Consider the following 20,327-nt stretch of genomic DNA (forward strand, 5'->3'; position numbering starts at 1 on the left):
ACATTAATTTCATTTTGTTTAAGGTTGTAACTCATGACTGGATTAACTCCAATGGCTTTACCACATTGAAATAAAATGAAAATATGCCTAAATGGACATCCATTTCTGGTGGATGCAGGAAAATATGTACTCTCCATCTGATCTCAGACAGGGAATATAAGGTATGGCCATGGACAATGGGCTTATTATATATCTTTCTCCGCTCAGAACAGTGTCTCTCTGAAGTACAGTGTCTTACTAATTGTGGACACAACTTCTCTTCTTCTTGAGACACAGCATCAGTGAAAGATTCAGCAAACATTTGTAAATTTATTAAAAAACATCAAGTTCCTATATCAACACAGCTGAAATCTTTCTAAATGGTACTTTATGCAAACACAATTATCATAGAAAGGCAAATAAAAATATATAATGCTGAATTCATACAGTTATGTGATCTTATTTAGCTATGATGGTTGGCTTCAGAAATGGAGGCTAATTTTATACAGTAAGTACAGTACTACAATTTAAAAGGGAAAAAGAGAAACTCAGTATATGTATAAAATATTAATTGTCTCTTAAGATGTTTACATAATTATAAACAGCCTATTAATGTAGCACAGGGCTACAGCTCTTTCCGAAAGGCATATGCTTTCTGGGATCAATGTTATAGCCTGTCTTCTAGTACAGATTATCCAGCAAATCCTGAATAGAGATGACAAGAGCCTGAAAGGTAGGCCTCTCATCTGCTTTCTGCCATGAGAGAGAAAACAAAGCCTTTTTTTTACTCTCTAACTCATCTAACTCTTTAACTTCATTTTCATAAAAATTAATAAACATAATAATATATAATAATAATAATAATAATAATAATAATAATAATAATAATAATAATATATAATCTATATGTAATATATAATCTTTCAGTCAAAAACATCAGCATAATGTATACCTCATGCCAACAGTTCATCATTATGTTGTAGATTTTGTCATTGGCCATCTGAGGACGATACAGCCTATAGCCAGTAGAAACCTTATCCACTATCTCTGTGTTGTTCAGACGTTCATATGGCATTCTACCCAGTGTGTAAACTTCCCACATTAAAACGCCTTTCAGGAAAAAAAAAATACTGTTAAATCATTTCAGAAAATAAGTGATAAAAATCTGCAACTTTGAAGCATAGCAACACTAACCAAATGCCCAGATATCGGATTTGCTGCTGAACTTGCAGTAAAGCAGTACTTCGGGAGGTGACCAGCGTACAGGGAACTTTGAGCCGACAGAGCTGAAATACTCATCATCAAGGACATACCTGCATAACATAAATTACACTCCCATAAAGAGAATATTCAGAGAAACAAAGGGCTAGCCTTTCTATTGCTTCAACTGCCACATGCTGTGAAAAATATAAGGGCAAACTCTAAAGGAAGTGAAGGCTTAAAATAGTTTTTGTAACCTTGTAGGTTTTCTTACCTTGACAATCCAAAATCAGTCACTTTTATGGTCCCATTTGAATCTACTAAACAATTCCTAGCAGCCTATAAAAACAATAGACTTCCCCATTATACAAATCTACAGTGAATTATTTCATACCACAATTCAGTAAAAATAAAAATCTTTCAGGTTCCATTATGTTTATGTGTTTTGTAGGGAAACATACAAGGTCTCTGTGGATGTATTGCTGGGACTCTAGATAAGCCATTCCTTCGCTCACATCTTTACACATCTCAAGGAGCTGGACAGCTGAGGGGTGTTGCAGGTTCTCCCGTAGGTAAGTCAGTAGACATCCATTGGAAAGAAACTCGGTGACTATATAAATGGGTCTTTGTTTTGTGCAAACACCATAAAGTTGAACTAGATTTTCATGGCGAAGTTTCCTAATATTATAAAGAACAAAAGAAATCACTATATATCTATATCTATATCTATATATCTATATCTATCTCTCTCTCTCGCTCTCTCTCTCTCACTCTCTCTCTCTTTCTATATATATATATAAAGAGAGCGAGAGAGAGAGAGAAAGTGGCACCACTATGCACAAGACAACTGACTTCCTCTGACCTCTTCCAATGCACTACTCACTAGAGTTCTAAACTGCCACTGGAAGCAACATAAGAACAAGAACAGTGTGCCTGGAACTTCATGAAATGGTTGTTCATGGCTGAGCACAGTTGAGGAAGGATCTCTGTCTGAAATGTTCTTATTCTCTCGAAACCTTGTTTCAAATTTTACTGAAATCTCTTCCCCAGTTACTTCCTGGAATCTTCTTCATATATATACTCTATATGCTTATTTTTTGTGTGTTATGTGATAATTTATGCAATTTGTGGTGACTTACATCATGACTTTAGCCTCCTCAATAAAATCATCTTCTGACATGGAACCCTCTTTGATCATTTTGATGGCTACGTCATGTCTGCCTTGCCACTTTCCATATTTAACCACCCCAAATTGTCCATTACCCAGCTCTTTAATAAAAGTGAGCTGGCGAGGATCAATCTCCCAGACCCCTAAAGTACATAAAACGAACCAGTGTCTTAAACTCAGTGAAGTTAAAAAATTAGGCACAATTGTAAAATATACTTGGCTCAATAAAAACTTTGAAAGTTGAATAAAATTGTATACCAGATGTAAAAGTATAAGCTCACCATAACCCAAACCGGCAGTAGATGGTGCATTCTGAGTTCGATTTGATACCACATATTTTAGCCTGCTTACCAATCCTGAGACCATAACAGGAGTAAATAAATTCATTGTTCATAAAACAATAATTAAAAACACTGCCTTCATATGTGAATAGCAGAAGCAATTAGTTTACCTGCAGCATTGTGCTGGTGGTAATTGATGAGCTCTGGTATACTGTTAAAATAGTGCTTCTCTGCCAAGTAGAACTGATCTTGATGGTTCGTTAATATGTTGTAGTGTCGGCATGTGCCAAGAGTCCCACTGAAAAAAAAAGCCCAGACATTTTTACTGAAGCTCTTGTAGTTAAATATGATTTCTTGTCCAACAATTTAACACTCATCTGAAACATCAGTCATTACTTCCTTTAGAACATGTATACATTTACATACATAAATACATAAATGTATCTCTGTGTTCTGCTGCAAATTATGCTTTTTTTTGGTAATTTAATATGTTTGTGTAATTCAAACTCACCCTGGCTGACTGGCCTTGGTGTAAACAGAGGCAGTATATTTTCCAGTGTATTTTCCAGAGTCTCGTACCAGAAAACCACCATCTTTATTCTGTATTTAGAAGAGAGCATTGTAAAACCAATCTAACTGGGTAAGACTGTAACAGTTGGATAACTCTATGGAAATTAGATCTCGGTCACAAATATCACACATCATTTGTCATGTTAAAAAAAAGAACAGTGAAGAGTAAAATAACTTTAAAAATGATAAAATAACAACAAAAATTACTTCAAGTGCAAAAACTTATCATGTAGTCTTCAAATAAAGAATTCCCTTTTTAGTACAGTATTCTTGCTTTTGGAGGTTTGGAGTCACAGCTTATTTGCTCTGTAGAATGTGCAAAATCTAAAAATATAAAAAATATCAAAGTTCCCCTAACATAGCTATAGTTTCAATAGAACTTTAGTACACTTTTTGTTTATTGACTAAGCGCTAAGTTGTGTGCTTGAGGTCATTTATAAATTTAAAGACTCTTTTATTCTCTCTCAATTTGGAGTATTTATATATTTTATTTATACTTGGGAAAGTATGTTTGATACTTATGACACAAATCAAATTTTTTAAACTAGACAAGTTCTTAAATGTGTTAAGCTTTTAATAAACCAGTCACATTTGTTATGGTTAGTCTGGCTCTATACTCACCTCAGTCCTAAGTAAATTTTCTGCTTGACTGCGATTTATGTTCTTGCAATACCATCTACATTGAAAGAGCATATTGGACAATGTCTTTCAAGAAATCTATGATATTCTATATGCATAAATTGTTGACATACACGTTTAAAATCTTTCAGAATTAGTTGCCGTAAGATCTCACGAGGTACACTCACTCAAACTTTTCCAATCCATTCAAGACCTCAACAACGTAGTTACTAGGAATGTATCCTTCATTGCTGCAAAAGTCAGGATAAAATATTGTAACGCGCTTGCCTTATCTGACAGGGCACATATTTTGTAGAAGGCAGCATTTCTGAACCCAACCCTTGGGACCCATCAGAGCTGGTAGAGAGCAAAAATATAGATAATTTGGTGGGTCCTGAGGACTGGGCTAAGAAATACTGGGGTAAGGTAATTATTTTCTACTGACAACTCCTAGCCAAATTACCCAAAAATAGCTACCTTAGCATATGAAGGATTTGTTTTACATTTTAAAATATTCTTAATTTTGATAGCGTTTGCTTCTTGTGTTAGGCAGTTTGTGTTAATTTTTGTACACCAATCCTGTGGCTACAGGATGTCTGGTTTTGAGTGTCTGGTTTTGAGAATATTCTTATGCTTACTAGTGGATTCTTATGAAAAATATGTGTCATGTACTAATCACTGGTTAATAAAGCTCTTTTTGCCATTACAAACTTACCCATATTTATCTCTGGCTCTAAACCAGTTAGCATCACTTATTTGTAAGATTATGTACTCCTCGTCCTTCCTCAGTTCTAGGTCCTGAGGGGCCATAGGAGCGTAGTCATACTCAGCGATGACCGTCATACCCTCTGAGAATTTAGGCTGCTTAGGTGGCTGTGGAGGCAGAGGTCTTGAGGGCTTTTCCTATGGTGAATAGGTAGATAAAAATACATATGTCAAATTAAGATCTATACTGATACAGTATTGGGTAGTAATTGACATGGTCTAGAATGGTAACTAGTTGACCTCTGGTGTAGGCGGTAGTGGTTTTCTGGATTTACGTCGAGATCCTTTTGAAAATCCTTTGAAGGGGAGGGAAATGATGAAGTTTACTAGTGGAATTGTATTTTTTTTTAATTGATATTGAAGAGAATATGTTGTTTGTTTGTTTTTTTTACTATTGTTACATCATGCATTTGTATTGCAATGTTTCCAGAGACATATTCAGAGCTGTGTTAAGAAATTCCAGTTTGGATAAACTTGATTTCTCTGCATGACTTGTACAGACCTCCATTCCTTGTCTCCAGCACTCTGCAGCCCATGGCCTGTTTAACTTCTTGCTGGCAACACTTCCACATGCCATCCTCCCAAAAACAGGGGTGATACTTTTGCATTAGATCCTTGTTGAACCGCACCACTTTATCACATATTTGGGAAGACATTAACATTACATCAATGTTAATGTCCATTTATTTAAAGAAATTGTGTGTCATATTATTTGTGTGAAAAACATACTGACCATGCCTAAGTTTGTGTATCCACTGCTTTCGCACATCATCTGATTTGGCAAAAATGTAGAGTGGTCCCTCATCATAGATTATCTGTGGCAAAAAAAGATACATCTTACATGACTATAACTGGTGATTTTGCAGTTCATGAACAACACAATGTATTATTTCTGAACATACTTATACTTTTTTGCTCTTTAATGCGCTTGATAAATTCTGATCTATTTTTTCATCAGTGGTCATTATTCTGACAATTACTAGTCAGTGGAGAAGCCCATAGATTTTATTTCTAAATATATCCAAACCAGTAGTACAATGAGGGGTTAAATGTTCAATGTGTTGTCTTCATGATCATGTTTGATGTGAACTTATTGTATACATATATATTGTATTTTTATTTTGACAATTCCAAGCACTTCAAGTTAATCTGTTGTTAAAAGCACTGTAATATTTTAGGCAGTCTGCTGGAGTTCGATATATACTTCACTGAAACTCACCATGTTTTATCCAGTTTATTACCTACAAATTTACTGACAGATTTAGGAACTAATAATTATGCCTCAGCTAAAAAAAATCACAAGATGATCTCCCAGCCTAAAAAATACACCCAAATTGAAAAGAAAATAGACCCAAACATTTAAAAGATTAGTGGTTACTGTGGTTCGAACTTTCCAGTATATCCGTGACCTTAGAGAAAGCTGTAGCTCATAAACTAAGAATATTTGCATGTAATATCTCAGTGTAGACTTAGGCTACAATACAGACACTGTTATGGTAATAAATGATTTACTACTCAGACCAGATCTCTTTTTTCTTGCATTTATTCAGGCATGCTACTTATGTCATATATGTTAGGGTTACATTAAATGATACATAATGATATTCCCATCAACAACATCAGTTTCAGTATACTGCATAATATGGAAAACATTCCACACTGTATTCAACACTGTGATGTATGGTGGTCTTTCAGGGCTGTTTCTGTTCATGGGGTCTGGGAATCTTACTAAGAGTTATGGATATTTATGAATACAATATGACTGTGTTTGATGGGATGAATGCCAGTCAAGTGATTCTAAATTAATGCAAAGAAGGTGCAATGCTCCCATTCCTACAAGCAATCAGGTAAGTGAACACATCTCTCGTACATCAACGTATTGGGTTTGTTATCTTAGGTTTGTCTTGGTGATGAGACAGGTCTCTGTCTTCATCACAATCAAAATTCTGGATCTCCCCCCTCAAAAAACAAAGTATATGCAATTAATTTGCTGAAAGAACCCATGGATCAGGCTGCTCTGAACAATTAAAAAAAGAGTTGTTATATCCCTGAATAGACAGAATTGCAACAGAACTTGATCAGCATTTTGCATGTCACTGACCTTGTAGAAGGCATACATACATGTAGTCCAGTTTCACTACACCTTTTATAGGAGTCATATTTGGCCATGTTCACAATGCACAATACCTCTGAACTGAAGCCAGAGTGACGCTGGCCAGGATTTTTCATGTCTCACAGGCAAAAGCATTGCCTTATATTACTTATAAACAATAGGACAAAGCTGTAACTGAACAGAACAGTTCACATTTAAGTACTTCAACTCCTGTGTGGAAATAAAGTTAAGATAATCATGGCAATATTACATTTTTGTTTCATTCAATGGCAAATGTACAGTGCTAAAAAAGACTAGGCAAGAATGGCTGTCATACTCATTTGCTCAGTTAGCAAATAAGATTAGATTAAGCTCTAGGCCAGATGGAATGCCTTTATTCGGTCAGATATATGTATAGAAGAAAGATATGTGTATAGTAGAAAGAAATGTTTGTCATTGCATATCCCAGCTTCTTTACAAGCAGGGGTCAAAGTGTAGTGTCGGTCAGCCATTGCACAGTTCCCCTGGAGCCAAGAAGGTTAACGGCCCAACAGTGGCTACATGGCAGAACCAGTACATGGCAGAACCTTCCAAATGATTGCCCTAAGTCCTATCCACCTGACTACCACTGCCCCACATAAAGGACATTTGCTAGGTTTCAGTATACTGGCAGTCAAAAAGAACTAATAAGATGCATGTGTCATACACTGATGTTTAGCAACCATTTGTGACACAAGAGACATGTGCCTTTTGACAAAAAAAGGATGCGCCCCTTTGGTTCACTTAAAGGAGGAATAACACCTTTAAGAATAAAATAACTGATTTACATGTGGTACAGTCCTGCACAGCAGGACAGCAGGCCATCAGCACATATAGAAGGTTGTTTGTCCTAGTCCTGTGGGATTTTATCACTTTGGATTTATAGCGAGAATCCAATTGCAATGAAGGCAAACTTGTTGCCAAAACATAATTTGATTACTGCTCTGGTCTTCATGGTTGGATGCAGTGGCCATGGATTGGCTGAACATGGCCACTAACAGTGATTTGTCTGCCTTCTGAGGCAGTAAAACAATTGTTCCCAGTTATGATCCTGGCGATCTCCTGGTGAGACCCATACATTTCAGCTATGTGCCTAAATTGATAAATAAATGATGTGGACTGTGGTGTTTTATCAATCCACAACTCTGGATCAAAGATTATTGGGAATGGCATTACATAGGACTTCATTGCATGTATAATTCATTGCATAATGATAAAATCAGTATGTCATTCTGTTCTTCAATCTGGTACTAGCAACAAGTGCTTGAACTTTGAACAATTGCTACTTTTTTATCTTTTCTTCATAGAAGATAAAAAAAAAAGGAGCTGCTTGTGGGTTTATGGTTTGACCATCCATGCCACTGCTTAGTCATTTAGGCCTCATTTGTCAAGGACTGTAAAAGGTTCAGGTGGTGCACACCTTTAAAGTATGTAAACTCCATGGGAAGGCCTAATTTCTTTTATGGCGTATTAACAGGGGCTGGAAATGCAAGAGAACTTTTGGTAACTAAGGCAGTGTGCTGACACAGCTAAAACTGTAGAAGGAGTGTGGTTGTGTGGTTTGGAAGACTGGTGACAAATGAGTCACAGCTGCTTTTTGTATGTGACAAACTGCGAGTCTATTATCAAGGGATGGTAAACAGGGAGACTTTTTTGAAAGCTGAGAAGACCACTGTTTAAGACCAACTGATTTAAAAAAGAGAATGAGTTTTATGCCTTGTCCCCTTTTTATGGCTTGTCCCCATCTAATGATGGGCTGAATGGTTTTGAGAAAAACCATTTCAGTGGCATTTATACCTGGACACAGTTCAACAGCTATGCTTACAAACCCTGTCAAGCATGTCTCATTTCAGTCCCTGTGAAGCAGTATCTGGTGAATGATGCTTCACTGCTATATACTCTCTTCTCTTTTTTTTCCTTCCTGTGCTACAGGTCCTGCTATTGCTTTTGTCTCAGTTCTCATGGTCTCTGTTGGTCCAGCTCTTCTGAGCTTCTATCTCCTAGGGTATCCAGAGCCGCTGTTGGTGGGCCTGACAAAGTCAATCCAGTGATTCTTCCTGGGGCATCTCTAATGGTGGCTCCAGTCCCTAAAGCTTCCAGATCCGACAGCACCACCTGAGGATTTCATTCCACTCAACCAAGCTCATATCGCTTAGTGTCCTAAATCGCCACCAGTGTGGAGGGTATCCTCAGGCCGCAGCCTAGTAGGCAGTACTACAGCGACCCCTCCTGCTACCTCTGCACTGCTCTTTGGGCCAGAGGGGCTACACTCTTTATTTTTTCCTTTTCCTGTTTCCTGTTAGTCTCTGTCCTTCTATGCAAAGTCTTCTCCTGTGCTCGTAATTCCATGTGTTGTCCGGACAGATGTTGGCAGTGGCTGGACACTTTGGACCATTGATCCACTGTGGTTGTTTTTCTTACTTCAGAAGCTACAAATTAAATGGTGTTCTATTGCTGAGTCTGGTCAAGTGCACCTAACACCTCTTTTCAACATCCATTGTATCTGTGTCTTGTTGATTGTCATCATGGGCAATGCATTTGTCTTTCCCTGTATGGTCTGCAATGTATTGCCAGTGGGTCTTGGCATTAATTAGCTGTGTCCCATTTTTCTGTGCCTCATATTGTCCTGTGTTTGTCCTGTGCCTTTTTAAAAAGGGCTAAGCCATACACATCAACTCACATGTACGTCATAGTAATAATATGTGAATGTCTAATGGTTTGGCATAGGATATTTGACATCTTTATTCTGTCTATAATTACAGTTACATTAGACTTATATAACCCTTTTTCAATAATCCAAAGGTGCTTACAAAGCAACCAGAGAAAAAATTGTAAAAAAACCCCAAACAAACAAACAAAAAAACCACATGTAGATAAGCACAAAGGCAACATAAATATAAAGAATGCAAAACAATACAGGTACAGGGCAAAGAGCTAGAGGAGCGGAGCAGAGCAGATAGAATACATCAACTGAGGATAGACACAGATAGGGAAATGAGATGAATGTTTCATGTGCTTTGGTGCCCCTTCAAAATCAATACCAGCTAAGTGATTTTCATGCTCAACTAGCATAGACAATATGTCAAAAAATTTCTAAAACATCGAATGTTTAACTTAGCATTATGTTAGCATTTTGCATTTCAGTATTTATTTGATTATGTTGATAAACTTTTAGGAGATAAATATATTTTTAGAGAATGGAGAATCTTAAAGTATAGTGATGAAAGTCTTTGCACAATTTACAATAAAAGGTGAGAATTCAGTTCAACCCTGGATATGAGGAAAAATATTCGATGTTTATATCAGCACTTTTGATGCTCCTATGGTAACGCAAAACTAACATTCACATTTAGAAATAAGTATTTATGATGTGATTTATGTATCATCTTCTCCAGCTTCAACAACAAGGGTCAAATTTTTGTTTAGTTTCTTTCACTTACAATTCCTTCTTTCATTTAGAATTTCACTTTGCTGGAGCTTTTGTCCAAAGTGACATTAAGCAACTGCAAGCTCAGTCCCAATGGAGACACTTGGATGCTTGTGATAACTGCTGAAGATGCAATGATAGCACCCACCAGCAGGATATCATTAATGCTGACTGATGAATAAAATATATTCTTACCATCATTACCTCTAGATACAGTATACAATACATATTAGTTACTGCACCTGTTGTGTGCTGTACTTCCTCTAGTTTTGGTCTGAGTTTCACTTCTGCTTGTTCACTCTGTTAACTACTTATTATGACTGCCTAGCTAGGTGTTAGTACTTCAATGACAATACAATTTATAATGAACATGTGATTTTGTTGAGGTTGATCAAGGATGACTCAGAAAATATGTTATTCTGCTATACTGGGACTTTCAATTTTACATACAGTTTAGAACTATTTCAGAGAGGAGGTGTATGCTTTTGTATATATTTTAAAGGAAAAAAAAAATTCTACCTGTGTTTTTTAAATTACACAAACTCAGCTCCCGATCTGTATAACATTAAAAAACTACAATTGTACTACATTAGTGAATCTGTTTCAATGACGCACATTATTATGAAGGGTGTCTCTCACCTGAAATGGGAAGAGTCGTTCAGGAGGGGCATTATCCTCTGGGATCACAGTCTCAACACATTTAATCTTCTCAATGTCCACAGACCCCTTTAAGCCTTTCCTTTTCTGCAATACAGATTTACTAAAGTTTCTTTATTGCATTACATGGCAATCAAAATATCTGAGATAAAGAATCAAACACAAATAAAATGGTTGCCTGCATGTTCAAAATTTCACTACAGAACAATTGACAGGTTAGCCTCTATTGTAATTATATACAGTATAAGATATCCATTTTCAAATATCCTGTGCCAAACCATATGATATTCACACAAGGGCCCAGTCCTCTCACTTCATAAAGGAAACGACAACCTCACAACTTTGCAAGCTTTAAATAAATCAGTATAAATTATTCCATTTGTCAACCAAAGAAATTTAATATTTTACTTACCCCTTTTTCATAATCATAGTCATAGTATGCAATTTTATCTTGTGTGAGTACAAACAACCTCTCTTTGAAGTTTAAGGGTGAAGTTTTCTTCTTCTGTTGTGATCGCTTTATAAAAACCTCCTCCAAAATACTATCTGACATTTTTCATTCAGGTATGACCTTACCTTGAAAACAAAGACAGGTTATTATGATTCATGAGTTAGGCAAAGCAACACTAAACTATTGTAATGCCATAAGTAACATTATACAACCCCCCCCCCCCACACACACACACACTGCTGTACTGCTGTTATCTATCTATCTATCTATCTATCTATCTATCTATCTATCTATCTATCTATCTATCTATCTATCTATCTATCTATCTATCTATGCAAAATGTGGGTATTTGTGCTTGTACATTTAAGGTACATTGTTTCTCAACCCAGTCCTAGGGACATGCTTTTGTACCCAACCTCCAGTATGTATGAAGCAAACTTCAAGAATGTACAACTTAAGACCTGGCACAGATGGACTGAGAGCTAGGTTAAAGCAAAAATGTCTGGGGGATCCTAGAGACTGGGCTGAGAAACACGGCTCCAGGATATTGCATCATACAGGGGATAGGCGGAATTGTTCAACATGTTCTCTTTGGCTACTATCTTCTTATCTTGTTATTCTTGTATATATTTGGGAAAAAAATTGCAACTATTAGTTGGATTTATAGTGTACCCAAGTCTCATAAACACAGTCTAATGAACGTTTAGATTATTGTATATTCTTATATGATTGAGCATAGTTTTGTTTAATCCTTTAAAAAATCTTCTCTACTCACAGTGTTTGTCTATGCTCTCTGCTCAGCAGCTTTCTTTGATGAACACGTAGGTGAAGCCCAGCCTGGTTTGAAACTGCCACACAAAGTGCCTTGTATCAGTATTTAATTTGTTGTCATTTGCATAAACTCTCCACTGCCATGTCAATGGTGACCTTTGTTGTTAATGTTTCCTCAATCAGCACATCTGTTTCCTCTCCAGTCTTCTTCCTGCTCTGTGTCGTGGGGTTTGAACCTGTTCTCTGAACAAATCCATGTGCTCCTGACTATTCTCTGTTAATATACCCATACTATACCCATTACCCATGAAGTCTTTAACTTCAGGACAGAGTTGTATTTCCAGTATCCACATTGCTCCAGATTTTGCTTATACATTCAAACCTACCTTACTTACTAATCATCAGTTTTCATTTTTAAATAATTGTGACAATCATGTCTGCAGATGACCTAGCAATTTATAAATGAATATTCATTTTTCCATTAATTATTGAATTACATTGCATATTCTACTTGCAAAACAGCACTGAAGGAACTATTTGCTTTCATTCAGCTAACTAAATAGAGAACCCATTAAATATGTTATGAGTTGTAAGTGACTAGCTTCCCAGGTTTTTGACAGTAGGCCTTAATTTTGTCACAACACAACACAAACCCTACTAAGACTTTGAGATTAGAACCTTTTATCAACTAGTCTCAAAATTGTAGAGCACTCTAAGGAACACATCACAAAGCGTCCACTGACTGCTGAACAGCCCTATAGGTGAATCTTTAATCTATTACACATCAAAAATGTGTACAATGTGTACATTTTGTTGTGTTAAAGATGTGAAATTATATAATTTTAAGTTTACTAGAGCAGTAAGTCCTGCAGAGTTTAACAGGTTTAATTTACTTGAAAGTTTTATATATCTCCACCACTCCACTAGTGTATAATTACATAGATTACAGTAGTTAGTTTGTCATTTATTAAACACTGAGTTGATCGTTGTCACCTCTGTCTGGTCTGTGGTAAAGAAACTGAACTGTCTATTTTAATCACCATCTCAACATTTCCTGGTTTCTACAGCTGCCACCCCTTGTAACACCTCTCAACAGTTCATCACAGAGAGTTTTCAGCCTTTTCTTTCTTTTTGCTTAAGATGACATAGTTGCTTTACAACTAATTCATAACATTCACAGACTATTCAATCAACATTTATAAACTAATTCTGTTATTTTTGCTTTAGCTAGAGTATCATTTCAACACATACAACACTAAAAACTGATCAACCTATCAAACAACCAAAAGTATCTTTGCTGAAGGTTGTGGACTCAAATAATAGTATACTACTGTAAATAACTACATGCAGGACATAGCTATAACTTTCAGTGACAGTTTAGCTTGGCTTGGCTAAGACTTACTAATCTAACATGGCGGCTTGCATCTAGTTTGAGGAAGTTGTATAAATACAGATCGTTAGTACAAAGGAAAACATGTGCCTTGTCCTATTTCTTTTTTTTTTTCTCTGACTGACAACACAAAGTTTATTATTTATCTGTTTTCATATATATTTTTTTACCCATTAGCCTATACCTTCATGGTAATGAAACTGACATCTGAACAGAAGGTAAATGCATGTTATTGTATACTGGAGAGTCATATCATTGCTTTAATACTGTACATTAAAATAGTAGTTTATAATATACTTTGTTAAGGTATTCCTTCAAAAATAAGACTAAAGGAAGTAAAACAAATGCAAAACACAGTAGTATTTAGTAGCATTTAATTCCTGATAGCTGAGTAACAATGGCATAACTTGCACAAAAATATCTAAATTCCTGAAATAATAATAATAATAATAATAATAATAATAATAATAATAATAATAATAATAATAATAATAATAATAATAACTGCTTTTCCCACCATGGGTAAAATGTATCCAGTAATGCAATCTCTATTAGACAATGTGTGAAACAAATGTTAATAAGACCAAGGATATGGCATGAACCTCAACCAATAGTATATAACCTCAAATAAGTACATTTAGTTTCTAGTCTTATCCTTTAGTGACTTTGTTTAGAAATGTCTGGTTTTAAGGCTTTCTGGATTGCTCAGTAATTGCTAATTACCACGAGAACTATTGGCACAGATGTGGTCTAATGATAACTAGAAAATTATTATCTTTTCATTACACCAAACAATTCTTCAGTGCCTGCTCTATATCCTGTGATATCTAGGTAATTAAATGTCTATTATTAGTAAGTCAAAGCAACTGGACTTAATATAATCATGAAGACATTTTGGGACTCATCCAACAGACTCTGAATTAGGCTTGAATAAGTCATGTCAGCTTTATTAAAACATTATTTAAACAGCTGGATGTATGCACCACTTATTGAACAACTAACTAGAAGCTGCCTCCTCTGTGAAAACTTGTACATCAACCTGTTCATTTTACAGTTGCAATTAAACAATAATCTGATACTTCATTTCAAAACTGACTGAATGTAACTCTGAATAAATTATTTTGATATTTGGAGGATTTTGGACATAAATAATGCGTAGGTTAGCTCTTTTCCTCTCAACTCTGAGTCTGAATCTTCAGTAAGTCTGTGGTGATGATTGTTTTTTTCATTTATGGTTAACTTGAACACAATGTTGAGCAACAGGAACCCTTGAGTGCTCTCTGTCAGTAAGGTTCCTGTCTGATAAGTATGTGCATGGTGTTGTGTTCATAGGAACTAAGCTGAGGTCATACAGCTACACTGGACTGGAGATTAATCAACAAGGAGGTCCACTACCACAGATCTTCCTCACTTCGCCTTAAAGTTTAGTGCATTCATCCATTTACATCACTGCATTACATGGGAAAGCAATACTATCAAGTGTCATACAATTATTTAAGCAATTCACAGGAGCTTACCTAGAGGAAGTAAATTACGTAAACACATCTTACCATTTTAGCATTGAAAGGTGTCACTGTATGCACTAGAAATTAATGGACTATGCTGAGAATGCATGTACACTTGTATGCAGGTCCACATTCAGTTTACATGAATTTTGCATTTCTTTTTAGAGTAAATACAGGTTTAAATGTCACTACATTTGTCACCACACATGGTTCTAAATAATACCATATCATAAGAATATATTACTACTACTACTACTACTACTACTACTACTAATAATAATAATAATAACAATAATTTAATAAAATATTAAATATTATTGGTTGAGATTGCATGAGCCTAGAATACCTGTTACCTCTTCTTATGACATTTGTAGGAAACCCAATGACTCTTTCTCACACATTAACTCACACTTTCTTTCAATAAATTATTATTTTAAGGATTATTTGAGAACATTGTTGAAAACAAACTTTAATTTGATAAGATGAATAAGGAAGCTAAAAGGCACTGCCATTGCTACAAACAAAACAGTCTGTTTGAGTTGTTACGTAGACAAGTTTGACTATCTCCTCTACCGATCAACTTATCATTGCCATTGCTCATTTTAAAGAAAATTAAATATGTGTAAGCTATGTTACAGACAAAGAAGAGAGACAAAGAATTGCCAGGATTTAACGTGCTGACAGCACCTTTCTCATTAAGACTTCATGTGTTTGGTTTCATGTGTTTAAATGACCTGTCTGAGAAAAGACCTCACTGAAACCCTCACTATCCTCTGTACTTCCCAGTCCAGTACATCACTTGGGGTTTTTATATTTTTCCACAACAAAGTAATTCTTATCATATTTCAGAAATATATGTACACTTCTTCATTTACTGTTTGAGCAAACTTACAATGAACGTGAGTGATTGATCATTTTCATTGCTTATAAGATATGATAGGGACTGTTGATGCTGTTATGAAATAAGAAGGAAATATGGCCTATATGATAGGAAATATGATAGGAAAAAATATAACTACTGTGTGTTACTGTGCATTACACAGGACTCTCCAGTTCATACAGCAATAGGTGGCATGCTGTTGACAGTTGTCTGTAAGTGCTCTAAACATAAAACTATAGCCTAGAGTCTGAGTGTAACAGGAGTTCTCACTGAAGTCCATCATCGTTTTAAGTGCATCTCAGGTTATTAATAAAATTGAATAAAACATTAAATGTCTGTAAAGTGTGCCTACAATAGGTTAGGAGTAAAATCCGATTTATGCTGACTAGTGGAATTATACTTTGTTCAAAACATTAAGAGAGAAAAGACCTACATAAACGAGGTCTACTTGAATAAGGAACTTCATGATTTTTGGTTCCTCACACATTATTACACAGAAAAGATGCCTTTTCATAAGTTGAAAACACACAATGATGTCCAGAGCTAATTAACCTGTGCTATGTTTGAAACCACACTTTATTCACTATACTATACAATGCTTTATTTTGGGGGAGAGAGGAATATCCAACAATGTATCACAGTAGGTAGTGCCCATCAGTGTACTCCAACATGTACAGAATTCCATAATACAGTGTGTCATTTGAAAACAATGCATGGCCTCAGGTATATACAAGATGAGCTTCCTAATTATAATTGGCCAGTTTGTCAGTGCCAAGGTGCTAAAAGAACATTCCAGCTTCCTTCACTTACTGGCTGACCTTTACAAATTACTCTGAACATTAGTATTTGGTAAGAAGTACCTTTGTTAGGGTATTTGTCATTTTTTAACTGTGTGTATGAAGACGCATATTGTTAAACTCTAGGTATGTTGTTGCACAATGTTTGCAATAGTGTTAATGCAGTGGAATGTAAACCTCTTTTAAATCAATTACTTCACTCATGAATTCTGATCCCTATATCAGTTTGCTAATATAGTGGTCCTAATTCTCCAATGTAGGGAGCAAAAAGTGTGGCATTTTCAGTATAGTGTCTGCATAAGTCAACCTCTTAGTCATTCTAACTGCTGAAACTAGTCAGAGATCACTATAATAGAATGTAATACCTTATGCATGCTTATGCCACATGCCGTTACTTAAAGGTTTAGATTTTTTGCATATTCTGATGTTATCCACAGAAACAAATGGGTCAAATGTAAAAAGGATAATCTGATAGGCTAAGATTATTCAGAAGCATTTCCACAAATTAAGATGCAAATTATTTACAATTGTTTACATACATACATAAATTGCTGTTGCCTTCTATAAATTCCTCATTAAAATCAGCCTCCCATGCAGCAATACTGACATGCTTGGGACAACAACAATATGCTGTAGTTGAATTAGTAGCTAATAGACATGTAGAAGTACAATGTATAGCCTACATAAAACACGCAGAAGGTCTCTAGAGGAACCAGAAGATCATTGGTTGAGCCACCAATGGACTCTTGTCTTCATAAAATAAAAATTCACAATTCTCTTTCAAGACTCTGTTTTAACTGATTGATGATTACAAGGCATGGATCATTGGATCATGAATCACAGATCGTGGATCATCATCTGTACAATATGCGCACAAAGGTTTCATATGTATAAGTGAGCAAGCATTTATAGCAGTGAACAGAGATCAAACTGTTTGACATGATCAATTTTGTTTGTCCAGTGTCTTCTACATTTTAAAAGAATATTCAACAGCTTACCTGATCTCTCTGCTCCACTGTAACATGCAAACACAATCTTAGACACTATCTTTCTGCTGTCACGTACGCTTGACTTCTCTGTTCCTTCTACTCAGCTTGTGTGAATCTATGCAACAGTTGCATAAACTCCACCCTTTCGCAGGACTTCATCACCAGTTCCCCTTTTGTTTCCTGCTCATTTTCATATCACCCTGGTGTTGTTCTGTTGTTAAACAAGAAGATATTACACAGTGTACCCATTATTTTCTCTAGACGAAATCAAGTGATCTGTAGGCTAAACGTGTGTGTGCGTATATATATATATATATATATATATATATATATATATTTCGTTGGACTGCCTTTAGCTTTGATTACAGCACGCATTCGCTGTGGCATTGTTTCCACAAGCTTCTGCAATGTCACAACATTTATTTCTGTCCAGAGTTGCATTCATTTTTCCCCAAGATCTTGTAGTGATGATGAGAGATTTGGATCACTGCACAAAGTCTTCTCCAGCACATCCCAAAGATTCTCAATGGGGTTCAGGTCTGGACTCTGTGGTGGCCAATCCATGTGTGAAAATGATGTCTCATGCTCCCTGAGCCACTCTTTCACAATTTGAGCCTGATGAATCCTGCCATTGTCATCATGGAATATGCCCGTGCCATCAGGGAAGAAAAAATCCATTGACTGAATAACCTGGTCGTTCAGTATATTCAGGTAGTCAGATGACCTCATTCTTTGGGCACATAACGTTGCTGAACCTAGACCTGACCAACTGCAGCAACCCCAGATCATAGCATTGCCCTCACAGGCATCTTTATGCTCCCTAGCAAATTGAGCTGTTTTTGCCGGTTAGCTTCACTGACAAGTGGTTTTCTTAAGGCTACACAGCTGTTTAGTCCCAATCCCTTGAGTTCACTTCGCATTGTGCATGTAGAAATGCTCTTACTTTCATTATTAAACAAATCCCTGAGTTCTACTGTTGGTTTTCTACAATATGATTTCACCACACGTTTAAGTGAGTGACGATCACGATCATTCAAGATTTTTTTCCGACCACATTCCCTCCTCAAAGATGATGTTTCCCTACTGTACTTCCACTTTTTAATAATGCGTTGGACAGTTCTTAACCCGATTTGAGTAGTTTCAGCAATCTTCTTTGATGTTTTCTCTGCTTGATGCATGCCAATAATTTGACCCTTCTGAAACAGATTAACATATTTTCCACAACCACAGGATGTATCTTTCCAAATGGTTGTTTAACAAATGAGAAGCTACTCACTGCATCAGTTAGGGTTAAATAACTTGTTGCCAACTGAAACATAATCACCCATGAAGTAATTATCCAATGGGAGGCTCTTACCTATTTGTTCATTTAATAACTCTTAATTGTCACGTGGTACGGCCTGCTGCGTGCAGGGGGTTCACCCATGTTTGTAACCACACCCCCGTGAAGGCACGCACCCGTACGCGATTACGTGTTTGTGTGTGTCTATTTAAACCACGTAAGTGCATTCCTCACCGTTGGTCATTGTTGGTTTGCTGTGAAATGTGAAACGCGTATGTAATCTTCGTTCAATGTTATTAGAGTCTGTGTTTTGTTACGTGTATGAGTTATGTCTTTCGTTCATGTTGTATATGAGTGCCACCGTTGTTGTTCTGGCTTTTGTTATTAAATGTGTCACCTCATCGAGGGAGTCTGTGCGTCCTGCTCCCCGCCCATCGGCACTCGGGCCAGCAGATCCGTTACATTAATAGATTTGGTCCATATTTGAGTGAATGATATAATTTATGTATTTATGTACTCTGTAAAACATATCAACTAATGCTCAAGCCTGCATTGTTTACATACATTTTTTTTTGTGTGTCTCTAGAGTTGATCACAAAGATTTCTAATTTCTCCTACTCTTACAAATTAAAGATACATAATAGTCAGGTCTCACTACAGAAAACTCCACTTTAAAAAAGATGTCCAGTCAGAAACTGAGAATGTATTTTATGTTTGCTGTACATTTTATGAAAAATTCAGTGTTTTTAAATAGCTAAAATGACTGATGTCATGTCTAACATGCAAAATTACCTGAATAAGACAGGAAGAACATTTACAGTTATTTCATCTACCAAAGTTGACAGCACAATACTAGGAGCAAGTGACAAAGTTCTCATAAAACCATGTCTTAATATGGCAAAAATAACTGCTGGACATAGTCATTTTATTATACAACAGTTCCCACTTTTATTCTCCATCAAACTATTCTACCTCCTCACCATATCAAGCCCCCCACAAACTTTTGCAACCCCCCAACTCAAACCACTACAGAAATGAATGTATCATGTTAATAAAAGTGTACAATGCATTACAACATATGTACAGTACTGTATGTAACAAAACAGTGCAATACTACATGTGCAATACAGTGCAATATGCATATGCGGGGCAATATACATGTGCAATCCAGTGAAATATTACATATGTACAATTCTGTATATAACAAAAATAAAGGATGTGAATATATCGCTACACAACTGCAATTTGTGTATATTCCACCATCTATTTTCATCATCATTTAGGTATGTGTAGAATTTGCTTTAGTTTTACTGTGTCACAATGTGTCTAAAGTCCATGTCATGCACTTGTCTATTTGTTAAATTGCACATTGGAGCATGGAAGAATGCAATTTTGTTCAGCTATGCTCAGAATAGGCTGAACATTTAAATAGCCTGTATTTCAGTCAGTGATCAGAACCAAATACA

At 36.0% G+C, this 20,327-nt stretch overlaps 1 protein-coding gene across 1 annotated transcript; it reads right to left on the reverse strand.

Moving 5' to 3' along the window:
- Positions 1-295: 295 nt before the first annotated feature.
- On the reverse strand, positions 296-17,694 carry btk (Bruton agammaglobulinemia tyrosine kinase). The gene is made up of 19 exons (XM_027003636.3): positions 17,589-17,694; positions 12,023-12,095; positions 11,209-11,372; positions 10,779-10,883; positions 5,315-5,396; positions 5,084-5,212; positions 4,822-4,877; positions 4,532-4,719; positions 4,005-4,067; positions 3,820-3,874; positions 3,140-3,228; positions 2,799-2,926; positions 2,629-2,703; positions 2,319-2,490; positions 1,641-1,857; positions 1,454-1,518; positions 1,174-1,292; positions 932-1,089; positions 296-732 (listed from the first exon to the last, which is right to left on the reverse strand). Exons 3-19 carry the CDS (start codon positions 11,347-11,349, stop codon positions 661-663), a joined length of 1,914 nt encoding a protein of 637 aa, XP_026859437.1. The 5' UTR covers positions 11,350-11,372; positions 12,023-12,095; positions 17,589-17,694; the 3' UTR covers positions 296-660.
- Positions 17,695-20,327: the final 2,633 nt, after the last annotated feature.

The sequence above is a fragment of the Electrophorus electricus genome, chromosome 16 (assembly GCF_041902795.1).
Source record: "Electrophorus electricus isolate QZ-2024a chromosome 16, ASM4190279v1, whole genome shotgun sequence".
NCBI classification, from domain to species: Eukaryota; Metazoa; Chordata; class Actinopteri; order Gymnotiformes; family Gymnotidae; genus Electrophorus; species Electrophorus electricus.